General features: G+C 42.1%; 2 protein-coding genes across 3 annotated transcripts; one reads left to right on the forward strand and one right to left on the reverse strand.

Moving 5' to 3' along the window:
- Window positions 1-2,048: 2,048 nt before the first annotated feature.
- zic1 (zic family member 1 (odd-paired homolog, Drosophila)) lies at window positions 2,049-5,515 on the reverse strand. Its single transcript, XM_018673773.2, has 3 exons — window positions 4,257-5,515; window positions 3,615-3,778; window positions 2,049-3,173 (listed from the first exon to the last, which is right to left on the reverse strand). Exons 1-3 carry the CDS (start codon window positions 5,215-5,217, stop codon window positions 2,976-2,978), a joined length of 1,323 nt encoding a protein of 440 aa, XP_018529289.1. The 5' UTR covers window positions 5,218-5,515; the 3' UTR covers window positions 2,049-2,975.
- A 1,893-nt stretch (window positions 5,516-7,408) lies between these two features.
- zic4 (zic family member 4) lies at window positions 7,409-16,053 on the forward strand. Of its 2 annotated transcripts, XM_018673772.2 has the most exons (3): window positions 7,409-9,810; window positions 9,919-10,545; window positions 12,731-16,053. In XM_018673772.2, exons 1-3 carry the CDS (start codon window positions 9,384-9,386, stop codon window positions 13,168-13,170), a joined length of 1,494 nt encoding a protein of 497 aa, XP_018529288.1. In that variant the 5' UTR covers window positions 7,409-9,383; the 3' UTR covers window positions 13,171-16,053. The 2 variants fall into 2 exon arrangements, with proteins under 2 accessions (XP_018529288.1, XP_018529287.1); XM_018673771.2 differs by having other exon boundaries at window positions 7,409-10,545; window positions 12,731-16,052.
- The last annotated feature ends 362 nt before the right edge of the window (window positions 16,054-16,415 follow it).

Genomic DNA, 16,415 nt, shown 5'->3' on the forward strand with positions numbered 1-16,415 from the left:
ACCCATGCTGTTTGCAGAAAAAAAATGACTTTTAAAATGGTAAAAACAACATGAAGAGAAAAAGATGAACCACCATTCTGTCTGATATTTGATGCGCAGATAAGCTGCAGTGTCTACCTTGGTAACACAAACGTCAGGCTCGGTTTACTGGCCACAAGTGCTCGTAATAAATATTCATGATGCTGGCGCCTGCGCTTTCCCGATATCAGAGTGTTTGTCATTTCCAGACTTGAGCGTAAATACATTTTAAAGTGGATGTTTTCCTGCGCCTCCTATTTGATCTGGAGTCAGCATCAGCTCCTATAGGGCCGCCTGATAGGGAGACGCGCTGCAGCCTGTCGTCGACTCCTCTTTTTACGAGCATTTTATTTTCGACACCGTTCAGTGTAAACTAATACGACAGAAGCATGAAGTGGAAATTAAACAGCATAGTCAAGGGCTCATGCTTTGCATTCAGTTGTACTGGTGCGTTAAAGGCGCACAGCCTGGCTGCTTTTTTGGCTAAAAAGGTTGTTGTTTCTCTCTCTCTCCCTCAGTTAAAAACATGTGCTGGGGAATAAAAGACGAGGATAAATTATGAACACAAGCCTGTGGCCATAATGAGGCAAATAACCATCAATCCAAACAAAACTCAAAAATATTCCAAGAAAGTATTTTTCCATCATTATTATGGACTGTAAAACAGAATTTTACATTTAAAGGGGGTTTCAAGTTCAAAATGACGACTAAACTGGTTTCAGGTGGATTTCACTATCCTCCATATCTGCATTTGTCAATCTGGCATCAGCTTTATATTTAAATATGGTGCATGTGTGCAATATCCCGCCAGCCCTAGAAACCACACGAGCCAGTTTTAACACATCCACTTTAAACTATTTATATTTGCAGTTACATGTGAACATTTTTCTATAAAGCTCGAAAAGTGACTTTTTTTTTTTTCCTGAAACGACTTCACACGGCAGTGGAGTGCGTCTTTTTTTCTTTCTCTATAGCCAGTGCATCAGTGAAGCATCAGCACTGGAACCTAGATAGATAGTGTTAAATAGAGTCGAAAAAGTCATTTTATTACCATCCTTCATTTATCTCCAAATTTAATAGTCCGTGAAAAGAAAATATGAATACATTTCAATACATTTCAGCAAATCATCTAAGATGGTGGGAGTCGTGGATGTTTTTTATTTTTTGGCACGCGCAGGCACGCACGCGCGCACACACACCTCCTCCTCTGCTGCTGTTGTTTCTGTGTGTATTTTTTTCTTTTAATCTTAAAGTTGCTATTTGGTTCTTTTTCGGGTGTGTGGAGCAGTTTTGACAAAGCTGCAGACTGACAGATCGTGGCAGTGTTAACCATGATCACCGGCGGCTGCTGATGTGATCTCTGCCTAATGGGGCGGTCAAGCAAGCTGCAGCCAGGAACAATGAGGGGGCCACATTGACTCTCTCTCTCTCCCCCCACACACTCCAGCCAGCTCTCCCTTAAATCTACGAAATCCCGACAAAACACAGCAAAGAAAATAAATTAGATTTGAAAATTAGATTCCCGAACAATTAAGTAACGAAAACTACTCCCGGTTTTACACTGAGGAACAACCGCCGTGATTAATCGATTTCATTTGCACATTACTGGAGGGCAAAGTGTTGGATGTTAATTTTGAATAAACAGAAGATGCACACGGGGGGAGTGAATTTACTTATTATGACTGTCAGGAAAGTTGTGACAGTGCGTTTAGAGCTTGGTGCTAACCTTTAGCTTTAAATGAGCTGCAGCCTCTGACACTCACACACACACACACACACACTCACTCACTCACTCTCCCCCTCTCCCTCTCACACACTTGCAAAAGCATGCACACACACTCAGCAAACAGCTAAAATTATTTATGCAACTAAACATGCAGTCATTATTTCATCGAAACCGTTTTGCAAGTCTGTTTTAGTCTGCAGCAGATTCTTATATTTTGGTGCAGCCTATATAAAAAGAACCCATTATTTTCCACACAGATCAACCTCAAACACTAATGAAACCAATAACCTCCAACGCAATTGCATTATTGTATTTTTTAATCCTTTAATATAGTACGAAATGTATCCAAACATTTTTTTGTAAACTAAATTTTACATACGAGCGCATTTCTCCATAAATACCGATCATTTCTAACATGTTACCGGTCCTTTACATGCGGATAAATATGGAAAATTGAGCTACTTACATGTAATAATACTTCCTTTCAGACAAAGCAATTGACAAGAGATTTTTTTTATATTTATCACGTACATAAACAGATTGACACGGAATTTCAGGCTTTCACTACACGATTTATCGACATGACATTAAATAACAACAATGAATACTGTGCTACTCAAACTGGACCTTGGACGAAAATGTTGCACTGAATAGGCTACAAAAGCACATTAATACTAAGAGTCGGTTAGGTCGACGTGTAGACTGTAGTAATACTGAATAATTCACATTTGGTACACAACTATAACATTCTTTTCAATGAAGTCTATTCATCGCAATATTCTTTAAAACCATCTCATTTTTCCATATATCTAGGGACCACATTTTTCACAAATTCCCTTAGACTGTGATAGAACTATTTACAAAATAAAATATTACATTTTTCCCCCCAACTTCGTGAAATCCTTTATGTACAAAAATTCAGCCCCCCCTCCTCCTACCCCCGCAGATAGCATGCTGTTTGAGATCTCTTTTTGAGCAGTCTCTCAGTAAAAATAAAGAAATTATTGAGGGGGGAAAGTTAAACTTGGTGGCTGTCCTCGCTTCCTTTTTAGTCCATGCATTCTCTTTCACTGACATTAGGACAGCCTTTAAATGATCGACTGGGGCCTCTCCCGTGTGTTTCTCAGTCCATGTTTCACTGGCTGACTTTTTAGAAAGTCTTTGATTCCAAGCAGTTTTGTAATTCTGCAGTCTTTTTTCTTCTCTTTCTGTTTTTTTTTTTCAAAAATATTTACACGTACCATTCATTGAAATTTGACGACAGCGTGCTGTGGCTGGCTGTGTGGTGTACTGCTGAGGCTGCTGGTGATATGGAGCTGCTGCTCTGGTTCTCTGTGGACGGTGATACTATGGTGGGAGGCGTGGAGGACTCGTACCCTGAACTGGCCGCTGGAGATGGCTGCGATGCTGGATTGGTGGATTCGTGGACCTGCGATAATGAGAAACATGTCGTTAAAAAATCCTGTTGTTTTTTTCTCTTGCCTTTGGTTTGTTTATTGTGCAAATACAAGACATAAGAAATTCATCAAAACAAATTAAAACTCCCTAATTTGACTGTTTTGGACATCTGGAAAATTCTAAAACAAAAGCATACCCAAAACATTATTATTCTCATTAAGATCTTAATCTGATTTGTCGGTTGAAAGAAAAGAAAGAAAGAAAGTGTCAAGGCAGATTAACTTATGCTTCTCTATTCTTGTATAAAAAAAGAATAGAAAGAGAGAAGAATAAAAGCTACAACCCCTTCTTTAAACAATATAAATAATTTTCAGTTTACACATACACATAACTGCAAAGTCACAGCTTGAAGATTAACATTATTAAAAAGTGAACACTGAAGACAAATAAATAAAAAGCCATCGGGTTTTACCTTCATGTGTTTTCGGAGGGAGCTGGGGTGTGTGTATGACTTGTCGCACATTTTGCACAGATAGGGCTTGTCCGACGTGTGGACGTGCATGTGTTTCTTGCGGTCACTGCTGTTTGCAAATCGCCTGTCGCAGCCGTCAAATTCACACTTAAAAGGCTTCTCACCTAAATAAAGAAAACAAAAGAATTGCAATGTTTAACACTGAGTGGATTCTATATTAACATCCCATATTACACATTATTTCATTTAATGGTTTTAACGCCTAAGAAGAGACTAACTTAATAATGGCGACGTTTGATTTTTACTTTTACATTTTTTAATCCTTGACTGACAACTATAGTCTACTTCCTTAAAGGCTGTAAATTAATTAGACTTAACCCATTTAGGCTGATGAATAAATTCAGGTAATTCAATTAAAATACGCACTACACATTACACTTATCACATAAAATAAGAAGACTATAAAAATGCCTATAAAATATTTTCTGTCGACAACTGCTCTGAATCACATGCCAGTGAAGAGACTCCAGCTGCCTAATAAATAATAACCCGGATCGCATGCATGTTTTGGATGGGATATTGTCAGCATGGATTTGGCAGTTAAAAAAGAAGAAGAAGAAGCCAGATCTGCAGGGTTCTTACCGGTGTGAGTCCTTTTGTGAATTTTTAGATTTTCCGATCGAGCAAATACTTTGCCACAGCCGGGGAACGGGCACGGAAAGGGTTTTTCTCCGGTGTGTACTCTGATATGATTTACAAGTTTGTATTTGGCTTTGAATGGCTTCCCTTCTCTGGAGCAGTCCTCCCAGAAGCAGATGTGGTTGGTCTGCTCCGGTCCCCCCACATGCTCCACCGTCAGATGGGTGACAAGCTCGTGCATTGTGCTAAAAGTTTTGTTGCACGACTTTTTGGGATTCGTCAGCTGCTCCGGCTCGATCCACTTGCAGATGAGCTCTTGTTTGATCGGCTGCCTCATGTAGCGAAAGAAGGCCCCTGCTCCGTGGTGCGCGGCCATATTCATGTTCATGGGGCCGTAGCCGTGCAGCTGGGTCGAAGCATAGTGGTCGGACCGCGGGCTCGTAACGTGGCCGTACTGGTCGGCCCGTCCATACATGTCCCCCGAGAAGCCCAGCCGCATCTGGCTGTTGACCACGTTGGAAGAGGCATGGCTCGCCGCTTGCTCGTGAAGCCCCGGGAAGAGCAGGTGCCCCGCTGCATCTGAGTGTCCATGTGGCCCTGCGAAACTTCCAGAGGCGAACAAACTGTGCTGCGCCCCGGCGGCGTCCCCGAAACCCCGATTTCTGAAGAGAAAGTCCCTGGTGGAGTTGAAAGCTGCCGTGGAGTAAGAGCCAACGTGGGTCGGGTGGTGATGGTGTCCCAGGGCGGCTGCTGCGTAGCCGGGCGCCTGGGAGGAAAACGCCGTCTGTCCGGAGCCAATATCGTGGGAGCTGTGGTTTATTTTGAAGGCGCCCATCCCATCCGCGAACGGATTTATCCCCAACGCCACTTCTCTCTCTGTGACTTCGCCTGTTGAGTGATGCCGCGAGGAGCCGAAAGTAGTGACTCCTATGGTGGGATACTGCGGTCCTGCGTCCAAGAGCATCTTCAGTCTAGACTCGCCGAGACGACTGAGAGCAGAAATCAAAAAATCACGCACAGATATTCTTCCTCCCCCCTCTCTCTCTATCTCTTGGACCTCACTCGACTGAGCAAACTCTCAAATCCACCGATTTTTTGTTTACTTTCTAAGACGCGAGGAATTCCCCTATACCGCTCATCCGATGCACATGCAGAATCATGTATACATGCAATATTGTCTTTTGCGGTTTATCTTCCTGTGGCGCAACTTTCACCTCCTCAGTCAGGCGGTGAGCTCTAGACTGATAGTCGCAATCATTCCTGCAGATAAATGAATTGAAAAGACAACACAGTCCAGCCCTGATGAATGGGAGAGGAGGGGGGTAGTCATGTGGACCCGCAGCCGCGCGCTCATTGGCGGAGCGCCTTTCCCCCCAATAACATCCACTCACCAAATAACAATCCACGGTGCAGGGCCCACACTTCTATTGGCCTCTTTGCATCATCAATCCCAGATATTGTGAGATTGCTGACTGTGAATTTGGTTAAAAGGCTGAATAACAGCAAAACAAAAAAAAAACGAAAGGGAAAAAGTTGAGGAACACAAGACACCAATTTGGCCTTGTAGAAAGTCAAAGCACGTTTTTCAGTCCATATGCAAAAAATGAGTTTATGAAGCAAATGTGTCGGATTGTCTTTGTTGAGGTAGATTACCAAGCGCGCCCTTTTGTGGCGTAATTGGCACTGATTTGTACAATTAAGCACTCAGATAGAGAACACCTCAAATCTATCTATCTATCTATCTATCTATCTATCTATCTATCTATCTATCTATCTATCTATCTATAATAGGTAGATAAGATGTGGCAGGTACAGGTATGGAGAGACAAGTTTAACGTCTTTTCCTATAGGAAATCCCTTGGGAAACCCTGAGGTTTGATATAAACTCAGTCCACTGTCACCACTCTCTTTATTCTCACTCTCTCTGTTATTATCAACTTATCCCTTTCACTACAATGTTTTCTTGTCTGACTCATTTGCGAGTCTTGTAGCTCTGCTCTCCCTCGAACACAAACGTCCACTGGAAGCTCGCACCGGTGGAACATCTGTGCTTTAGATTTCCACATCATCAACGCTCACCAGCAAACCCCTACGTTCGTAAAGGTTACATTGAATATATAGGCCAGTATTATTTAACTTGGATACCACCAGTATGCCTAATGTATCCATCACGGTTTGGCTGTGCTTGTGCAACTTAACTCATTTTTGCAGGCCAGTGATGCATGGCCTGTGTGTAAAACGTTGTGGGTTGTCGAAGTTATCAAGTGGGATTTGCGGCGCTCTCTGCAGGAACCTCCGGCTGCTAGAGTTCAAAGCCACATGCACAGACGTGCCATGCGAACCATTAAAATATCTTCTTGGCTACTAGGCTAGTTTCTACGAGGCATTCTCCAAGTCAGTCTTGGGAGACCAAGGAAAGAGAGGAAGTTTTGTTGTTCTCAACTTAACAAGTAGACCTACAACTTGATCCGACGTTATAGGTAGCCCACTACTACTGCTTTACAAAATTTGGAGGGCGATCTTTCAACAGGTGGAGAACGGTAAGAATGACATATCATGCAAAAAGGGGTGAGTCAAGCCTGGAGGTCATGAAGTCAGAGTTGCAACAGTTGAGGCTAAATTGGAAGCTGTGCGCCAAGAAAAGAGTTGTTGGATTTATACATAATAACTTCGCAAGAGCATTTAAAGTTTCTTATGTGCCACGAAATGGCTGTAACGTATTTAATTCTAATGCGTAAAAGATGCGTCCTAATTAAAAGGCCAATAACCGTTTAGTGTCATGATCTTAATGTGTTGGAATCATACTGTTGGATTTAAAATGGCTACCAGGAGCTATTTAGGATTTACAGTGAAAGCAACCAAGCCAAAGCAACAAAAGCAGCAGTTTTATGAGACCTCTCTGCAATATTCAGCCTTTTTCTTTTTTTCCCCCTTTTTTTGTTTGGGGATCTTACAATCCTCTTGCTTTACTTGTCTCCAAAGAGTGAGTGCATGCACAACTTGGACCAGAAATAGCACTTCAAAGTTTTGCATTACGCTGGTGCTGTGATGCCTCTGAAGGCTACAGCTGTGAGCCTCATGAACCCCCATGCGTAAAGGCCATTTAATAAACATCTTTTGGATCCGTCATGTCTCAAAATATTGACTCCATTTCTAGCGTGCTGGATATGACGCTGTCAGCAGCGATTTTGACAAGTCAATTCAGAGAAATAGCCAAGAAGGAAACACTTTTAAGGCTATTTTCTAATACAAAAAATATTAAACAAGTGGCTGAGTGTCCTATTATTATTCAGCATATTCAGTTGGTGCATTTACTATATCTGAAAACGACACATTCAGTCATCCAAAAACACAAATTCACATTATGTGCAGTTCATTTTCTTATCAACGACAATTAAAATTAAAGAAAAAACTGTATGTGGGTTAAACAGTGACGAGCGACTGTGACAGTAAATTTAGTTTATACTCTTACAGTCTTCACAAATGACTTATGATCACGGCAAAAGTTAAATGACACTTACTTAAAGTCATCAGCGCTGTATGTGACCTTCTTTAAGGTCACTTTACGCACTACTTTAATTTTGTCTGCAACTGCAAACATTATGCGTTCAAACAAAACACTCAAAAAAATAATCATAATTAAAAAACATTTTTCTTTAGACGCGCCCGGTGTCACAGTTTGGATGCAATACATAAGGCACACTTAGAAAAGTTAAAACAATAAAGTAATAACTGTTAATTACAAGAGTATTACAAGGACAAGACTAGAATAATATCTGTAGTGATGTACAAGCAAATTAGTTACAGTTTCAGTTAGTTACAGAGACAGTGTCCACCATGCTGCAGATTACATTCCATGTACAGTAACATCCAAACATTTCTCAACATTTTAATGACAACACACTGGATTTTTAAGTAGTCCTGTTCGTGGTTCGATGGTTTAAAAAGACAAAGCCCGTGGAATAAATAAGCATCAGTATTGGATTTATCAAACACTACGGCATGTTGTTACAATCCATAACTGCTTATATCTGCATTCTAAGCATTCAAACAAAAGCAGGAAATAATCGCTAAGATAACGTTTTGTGAAGGATAAGGTTGTAGTAACCGATACTTACAGTACATACGTTTTATTTTGAACTTTAAGTCTGCAACGGCACCACCTCCCGTGACCCTCATGTGCTGCCGTCCTGCATGGGTCTAAAGCAAAATTACCCCGGATCATAACAACAGGTCCCGTCCATTACATTTTTTTCCTCCTCGGGACAATGGCCACAGCTCGCCCCTATTCACACTTACTACACACACGGATCCCAACCGAGCAGAGCACGGAGTCAACACTGTAGTACGCGCCGAAGGGCGAACGGCTGGATATGTAAATATAGGTATTTATCAGAGCGCATATTAATGGCATTTACTCCGGACTATTTTAAACTCCCACGTGGAGTTTTCCTTTGCTAAAGTTGACAAATCTTTCTCCGCTCACGCTGATCTTTAGCGTGCGTAAAGCTGTGCGTAATTTGTGCGTAAAGTTGTCCCTCATACGTTGCGGGGCAAAATGAAGATATCACTGCATTATTTATGATCCTTACAACTTTTATAGTGTCAATATGCATACTCTTGCGAGCCAGTCTGTTTTGTAATCGCATAATCAAAGTGGGGAAATTGCTGTTTCATAGCCGAGCAGCCTTTGTTCGCTGCAACAAAAGAGGGACGACTGTATATCTGGATCAACTTTTTTAGGAGTTTTATCGTACAATAACCTTTGCATAACAACTATTTTTCTCCAGCGTTGCCTGAGGCACTGCGCATGCGCATTGGCTGCTTGCTGTCACTAAGACATTTTTCTTCACGTTGGAAACTGTCACTGGTGACGTCAATCACCGAGCTCTGACCAATTAGAGCGCGGGGTGATTGTTTAGCTCCACGGGCTGCAGCGCCTACCATGAATCTCTATTCAGTATCAAAGCGTCCTGCTGCTGCCTCTCAACCGAATGGGATTCCATGTAGTCTGCAGATAGACCTAACTTTATAAAGTTTTTTTTCTTTATTTTTCATCGCGATTAAAATATATTTGTCATCATCATTATTATTTTGCCTGCTGTCAAGTTATTCTAAAATTAGGAAGTAATGAGCGTGGATGCATTGGGAAGCCCCGTGATGGACCCTACGTTTTCCAAACGGAACACGGCGCTGAGATTAGTTGACTTGGCAGGGGCTCACCACCATCACCATCATCACCACCATACCCCTCAGAGCGTGACAGGCTTCCCGGGGTTCAGCAGCCATCCACACTCAATGGCTCACTCGCACCCTGGGGAGATTACTGCGGAACCCCGCCTGGGGCCGAGTCCATTCGGGCCAGAACACATGGGGCACTCCGCGGCCCTCAAAATCAGCCCAGCCCATCATTATCCCCACCACCATCACCACCACCACAATCATCATATGGCAGGCCACAGTGAAGTGGTCTCCAGTCAAACGGGAGCTTTTGGCCCGGTTCAGGCGACATCGGTCCCCTATTCTATGTCTCACACGGCCCAGGCTTTATCCGCAGGTAGGGATTTCCTCATCCGGAGAGATCTGACAGCTCAAGCCATGCCAGTACTGACTGACCAGACTGCTGGTTCAGCCTCTCACCACGGAATGTTTGTCTCAACAACAGGTAGCTATCCCGGACACTATGGTCATCACCCTGACGCTGGGAACCATACCCTCTTCTCCGGACTCCACCACGACCAGCCTTCTAGCGGATCACCGGGTGGCCAAGCGTTGAATGGACAAATAAGGTTAGGACTACCTGGAGAAATGTACGTTAGGTCTGATCACTTGAGTCAAGTGGCAAGCTCCAGGGCTGATCCGTTCTCCGCCTCGCCTTTGCATGGCTACGGTGGTCTGAATCTGAACATGAATCTAAGCGCTCACCACCACCACCACCACGGAGCCGGTGCTTTTTTCCGCTACATGAGGCAGCCGATAAAGCAAGAGCTCATCTGCAAGTGGCTGGAGCCGGAGCACTCGCCGAAGAAACTTTGCTCGAAAACTTACAGCACCATGCACGAGCTGGTAACGCATGTGACGGTGGAGCACGTCGGAGGACCAGAGCAGGCAAACCATATATGTTTTTGGGAAGAGTGTCCGAGGGAAGGCAAACCATTTAAAGCCAAGTACAAACTTGTAAATCACATTCGCGTGCACACCGGAGAGAAACCGTTCCCATGCCCGTTCCCTGGCTGTGGGAAAGTGTTTGCAAGATCCGAGAATCTTAAGATTCACAAAAGGACGCACACAGGTCAGTAGATATATATTCATGGAAATAAATGTTGCAGTAATGTTGTAATTGCAACGTGATACATAAAATTAATTTATAGTCGCATGTTGAAATTCAGCTACATGCTTTGCACAGTATTCAGACCGAAGTAAGCGATGTTTTGTATAATTTTCAACTTATGTTTCATCAGCTTTAATTTGATTTTCTTTGGTTTTTACGCATTTAAATTCTGCTCTGATGAGCCAGGGCAATTAATCAATCTGTGCTGCTGATACATGCAGGACGCAACAGCTATTGGCCACCTGTTTGTTGTGAGTTGCATCAGTGCTCCCGAGTTTCACAAAAAAAAAAAAGAAAAAAAAAAGGTTGCGCTTACTGGGGGATTATGGTACAGCTCACTCAGGCGTTTGACGGTTCAACCTCTTGTTTACACCACAGCACAAAGACTGAGGCCCACGTCAGGTCTCGTCCAAGTAGATTTTAGTGCGTGCCAGACATGACTGGCAGCAAAGTTAGGAGAGGTGCATCTTCACATTCAGTAACTGATATGATGATGTTTTTATTTTGCTTTATTTTCCTGCCACTTGTTGCTTTCATCATTCGGTGCATCTATACATGTGTAGCAATAATAATAGTTATTATTACATTAGCTGGTTGGATTCATTGCATTATTACATTTAAAGGGGCAGCTTTACTTGCATGCATGCATTTTAAGTCTTACAAACTTTAATTTCCAAAAGCCTAATAAAACATAACACATGGTGAAATAATATGCATACTTTTGGAATACTCTGCACTTTACAGTCCTTTATAGCCAAGGCAACAAGTTGATAAGTGCAGGCAGCTAAAACACCAACCAACAGGTTGGCAGAGCCTGACTGCATCTGTCATGACTGACATGTGTACAACCTGCAGCTGGAATCAGCAGCTGATTTAACTTTTAAAAAACATATAAAGCTGCAACATGGCTGCTTGTCTCTGTGACCCGTGCAGTGACGTGCTGTGGGGCTATAGGGAGGGAGGGGGGGTGGGGGTGGGGGGGAAAAAGGCCTCAAAATGTCGAGTCAGACTTGTAAATTAATACAATGACTACATTCCCCTTTTTCGGTGGCTGCATGGTAACTCCCCCCTCTGCTCCATTTCTGCGCCCTATGTATTATTCATATAATTTGCTCACATTACCTAAGTACAAATCTGTTAAATTATTTCTGTGTGTTGACTCCCAAGGGGCCTGGTCTTTGGTATCATGTTTAAAACCTATCCGAAAGTGTGGTTATGACTGGGGCTGCCCCTGGGGTCTGTTCCTCGACGGTTTCTTGTACTACACTAATATCCTTGATTGGCTCTCTCAACCCAACAGCTGAAGGTCAAATTGATATTCAACCCGCAAGTGTAATTAGACAGAGGCAATTACATATTCTCAAAAGCTTTAATCGGAGGAGAAAAATCAGCAGTGGATGATTTCCGTGTAATTTATTCAGATTGTCTTTTTTTTTTTTGCCTTGTCATAATCAGGTAGAAATACTTGTTATTAAGACACAAAATTAGACCCAGTCCACAACCATTTGCAGGATTCAAACAGCAGACAGGCTGCGTTAGCACACAGTAGGTGAACCCATGGCTGTGGCAATACTTTCATTTATCATTATTTTTCAGTTAGTTTTAGGGCCTGCTATGTCTGTGCTCATAGCTTGTCTGTTTTGACATATGTCTTGATGCATGCAGACTCCAGGTATACACCCAGGACAGTGGGGGGGCTTCAGCCTTCCTGTTTACACTAGACTCATGAGACTGGTGTCAGGTCTGTCCAAGCAGGCAAACTTTAAAAAGTGAAGTCACGCTCAGGGTATAAGAGTGTGTTTACTACAAATACACAAAACATTAAGACATAAAAAAAAATTTGAAAAACTAACAGAAAAGTAATTGAAGTAGCTGCAACTGTACCTGATTTTTATATCATTTAAGAAAATCTTTTTTTTTTGGTCACAGACACTTTGCTTTTTGCTTTATTTTAACCACAAAAAACACTTTTAGTGTATTTAAACATTACAGTCTCAACTACAGTGATACTGAGCCTATAACATGGGCTCATAAAATGAATAAATAGATACATAAATACATGACATGATACTATGTGATGGACGTCAAATTTTAATTGTTGAATTTATTGATTTCTATGTTATTGTGTCATCATCGCTGTTAACAGGTGAGAAGCCCTTCAAATGCGAGTTTGACGGCTGCGACAGACGCTTCGCCAACAGCAGCGACCGGAAAAAGCACTCTCACGTCCACACCAGCGATAAGCCCTACAACTGCAAAGTGAGAGGCTGCGATAAGTCCTACACACACCCGAGCTCCCTGAGGAAACACATGAAGGTGCACTGTAAGTCCCCCCCGCCCAGCTCAGGCTACGAGTCGTCCACCCCGTCCCTGGTCTCCCCCTCCTCAGACTTGGGCCGAGAGCCAGGGGGCTCCTCGGTGCTGTCGGAGCCGGTGGGAGCCTCCCAGCCCGCGAATTTAAGTGAATGGTACGTGTGCCACAGTTCAGGTGCCAGCGGCGCCCAGACACCACCCAGCGGGCCCTCCACGCCCGACCCCACAGACGAGCCACCTTACAGAAACCCAGAACCAAGGGACGCGTTTTAACCCAATTGGACTGAAAACACGGTGCCAGAAGTGACAGAACACATTTCCAAAAGCTTAACTGTTAAAAATGGTTTGGCTTTGGTGCCTATACGCCTGTGAAGGCCCCACTGGTCCCCCCTTATTTTTTGGATGAGCCACCAAACAAGACACCCAGAGCCAAGAGACGCATTTTAACCACATTGGAAGGAAAATGTGCAAACCTTAAAGACGTGCTAATTTCCAGGCACAATAAAAGAATATATTTTCAAACCTCAAGCTATTCAAAATGGTTGGCTCAGTGCCTATATGCCCTGACAGCCCACTGGTCCACTTGTGGAGAGAGTCGTGTAAATCCGTTAGACTATGTGGTTCATTATTGTAGGCTAGGCATGTTGGTGTAAAATTATTTTGTAAATTCCAAGTTTTGACTTCAATATGTTTTTATTTATTTTTCAATCTGATATTGAAAGGAATTTTTGTATTATCGAACCAAAGTGCATGTTTCAATTAGGACAAAAAATGTACATTTGTAAATTTTGTAAGTTCGATGTGTTGATGTTGATAGTTTTTTGTAAGGACCTGTCTTCAAAAAGCAGGTTCTTACTGATAAACCGCAGTTATTTGTACAAGCATTTTATGTTTACAGCATTTTTTCTCCCCCCATTTGTGAAGAGGGTCAACAATTGAACTGCTTCATAAAGTATTTGATATACAACCGTGAAATTCTAAATGTTTTATCAAAGTGGGCATTTTGTGATTTTTGTATCATTGTCGTCCAATTTTTTTTTGCCTTTTTGAATATTTGAAATCGAGCGGCACTCAAAATGCGTACCGAATTGCCTTGTAATTTGTGAGTATTTTGAATAAATCTTGTATGAGAAAAGCGAAAACGCTGCTCAGCCACTTGGGTTTATGACATTTTAGCATTTTAAAAATGGTTGTTTTTTCAGCATATGTGCCACATTTCTTGTACGTCACTTAACGTGTCTTTTCAAAATAATATTTCCATAAAAAGAAAAAATAAACTGTTGCTTCTTTTCCGCACAGCTTGCAGGGAAGGTCCAGTAAAAAATATGTCCAAGTCTGCTTTTCAGATGCAGATAAAACTGCAAAAATTCAAAGAAATAAAATTTAATGAAAGGTCCTTTTATACAACATTTAAAGGTTTTATTTTCTAAAGTGTCCCTTGGTTAAAAAAAGGGGGGAACTTTAATTGTGCTCCACTTGTGTTAAGTCTTACTTTCTCAGCTGAGCTGTGGTTTGATGCAGACGTGGGCTGAGTTTGATGAAAGGGCTACAATATTCTGATCCAGACTTCAAAGAACATTTGGTACAAAGAGCCATTTTTTCACGACGGTGAATCCTCATGGTGAATTAAGATTTCTATAGCAATAGCCAAGTCAAACTCAAATGATATGGGGCCAAGTCCGTGGACTCAAAAGCCCGCTCTAAAGAATGTAATATTTGCTTCCCATGGGGTAGGAAACGGTAATCTATGTCCTTTATATTGCAGACTGGGGCAGTATAAAGAAGAAAAATATATTCTTTTGCACTAGGCCTACTTTACGACAATCAAAGGAGAAGCCGCTAAAACGCAGTTGTCCCACACCATAATAGACTTGCATTGCAAGAAGCCCGAGTTGTTCAATGGATAAATTTAACCATAATCATATTTTAGGCTCAATATACATGAAATATATAAAACCATAAGAGCTTGGCTGCCTATAACGATAAGTGCACATTTCAATATTAGACGTGTAAATTCATTATTTCAGCTTTGAAGAGGCAGGCAGATAATTTTTCAGTGATGTTGAATAAAATTAAAGTTGTGAAATTGACTTTGAGGAGGAGTGAAAATATGCAGCAAACCAAAAAACCTGAAGAGCTCTGTTGTGCTGGGGGAAACTTTTTTTTTTTTTTGGCTGGGTAATTTTTTTTTACACAACGGCAGAAGTGGGTGGAAACAACAACGCTACTAACTCCTCTGATACGTTTATAGAGTTTGGTTAAGTGCATGACAGTTTGTTCATGTAGAAGAGGCACCAGCTGAAAGAAAGAAAGAATAAATACTAAAGCAACCAAATAGAAGAAGAGGGGGATGATGATGCCTCTTTTGGCACCAGCTCTTGTGCGCATAAAGGAAGAAAGAAAGGATAGGAAGAAAGAAAAAAAAAACAACAAGATAGTTGGATCTCAATTGAAAGTGGGAGTCTTTGAAGTGGAAGTTAATATCAGAGGGATTCTTCTAGGTCGTCTGAACAACGTTGATGACACGGAAAGCCTTTTGTCACCGATTTGTTGGGCTCCTCTCTATTGGGCCGTCTAAAGCTTTTAGTTCCAGTCGTCAAAATGGACAAGAAACTAACTGAGTCGCGTAAAAACATTTTCCATTCAGCGCTCAGAGTGGAGGATAAGCAACATTTAAAAGGGGAGTCGTTTTATTAGAAAAAGAAGAGGAAGAGAGGGAGAAAGTTAAAACATAAGGTCTGTGTGTCAATTAAGTATGGCACACTGCTTTTTTTTTATTTTTAGCCAAAGTATTTCTGAATTAGATCTTTACTGCAGGCAGAGATCAAAGAAAAAAATGGCCTTGGATTCATTTGGAGGCCACAAAGAAAACTAAAATCATGCACCAGTGCTGCAGAACTGTGCACGCATGCTCTGCAGTAGTTTAGTGACCTTACGGCTAATAATTTATGGCTATGAGCAAGTATAAACATTCTGTCTTAAGTCAGAAATTGAGCTGGAACGAGGAGTTTAGTTGGACCCAAAGAGTTTTGCATGAAGTGTTAGGTGCATGTTTCGCAGCAGAGATAAAATATGGGGAGTGTTTTCGTTTTATTGTAAAAGTTACATTCCCGGCGTGCAGACACTGGATACCACAGGCAGTTAGAAGTGTAAAGAGAGGATCTCTTAACAACTGAGCCCGTTGGGTTCAACTCATCGGGGGCTTCCCACCTTCAGCTGAGTGACAACCTCTGATCTGATATCAGCTCTGGGGTCAAGAATCAAGAACAGGTGTGTGTGTGTGTGTGAGAGAGAGAGAGAGAGAGAGGGAGGGAGGGAGGGAGAGAGAGGAGGAGGAGGAGAGAGAGCCTCCACTCGAGCTGCAACACTTGCACGAATGCCAGTCCACTCTAAGAAACAAAACAGGAAACTGGTGGCGGCGTTGCACTTCCACAGGAAATACATATTCACATTAATTACAGAATAGATCGTTTTAAAAAGAGAGAGAGAGAGAAGAAAAGAGAAAGAAAAGAAGGGGG

This window comes from Lates calcarifer, linkage group LG24 (genome assembly GCF_001640805.2).
Source record: "Lates calcarifer isolate ASB-BC8 linkage group LG24, TLL_Latcal_v3, whole genome shotgun sequence".
In the NCBI taxonomy this organism is placed as follows: domain Eukaryota; kingdom Metazoa; phylum Chordata; class Actinopteri; family Centropomidae; genus Lates; species Lates calcarifer.

Excerpts from the sequence above, each read along its gene's own strand:
- zic1 (XM_018673773.2), bottom strand. The coding sequence starts at position 5,217 with ATGCTCTTGGACGCAGGACCGCAGTATCCCACCATAGGAGTCACTACT. Across the intron at positions 3,779-4,256 it reads TCACAAAAGGACTCACACCG|GTGAGAAGCCTTTTAAGTGT; the intron begins GTAAGAACCCTG and ends TTCTTTATTTAG. Across the intron at positions 3,174-3,614 it reads CCCTCCGAAAACACATGAAG|GTCCACGAATCCACCAATCC; the intron begins GTAAAACCCGAT and ends TCATTATCGCAG.
- zic4 (XM_018673771.2), top strand. The coding sequence starts at position 9,384 with ATGAGCGTGGATGCATTGGGAAGCCCCGTGATGGACCCTACGTTTTCC. Across the intron at positions 10,546-12,730 it reads TCACAAAAGGACGCACACAG|GTGAGAAGCCCTTCAAATGC; the intron begins GTCAGTAGATAT and ends CGCTGTTAACAG.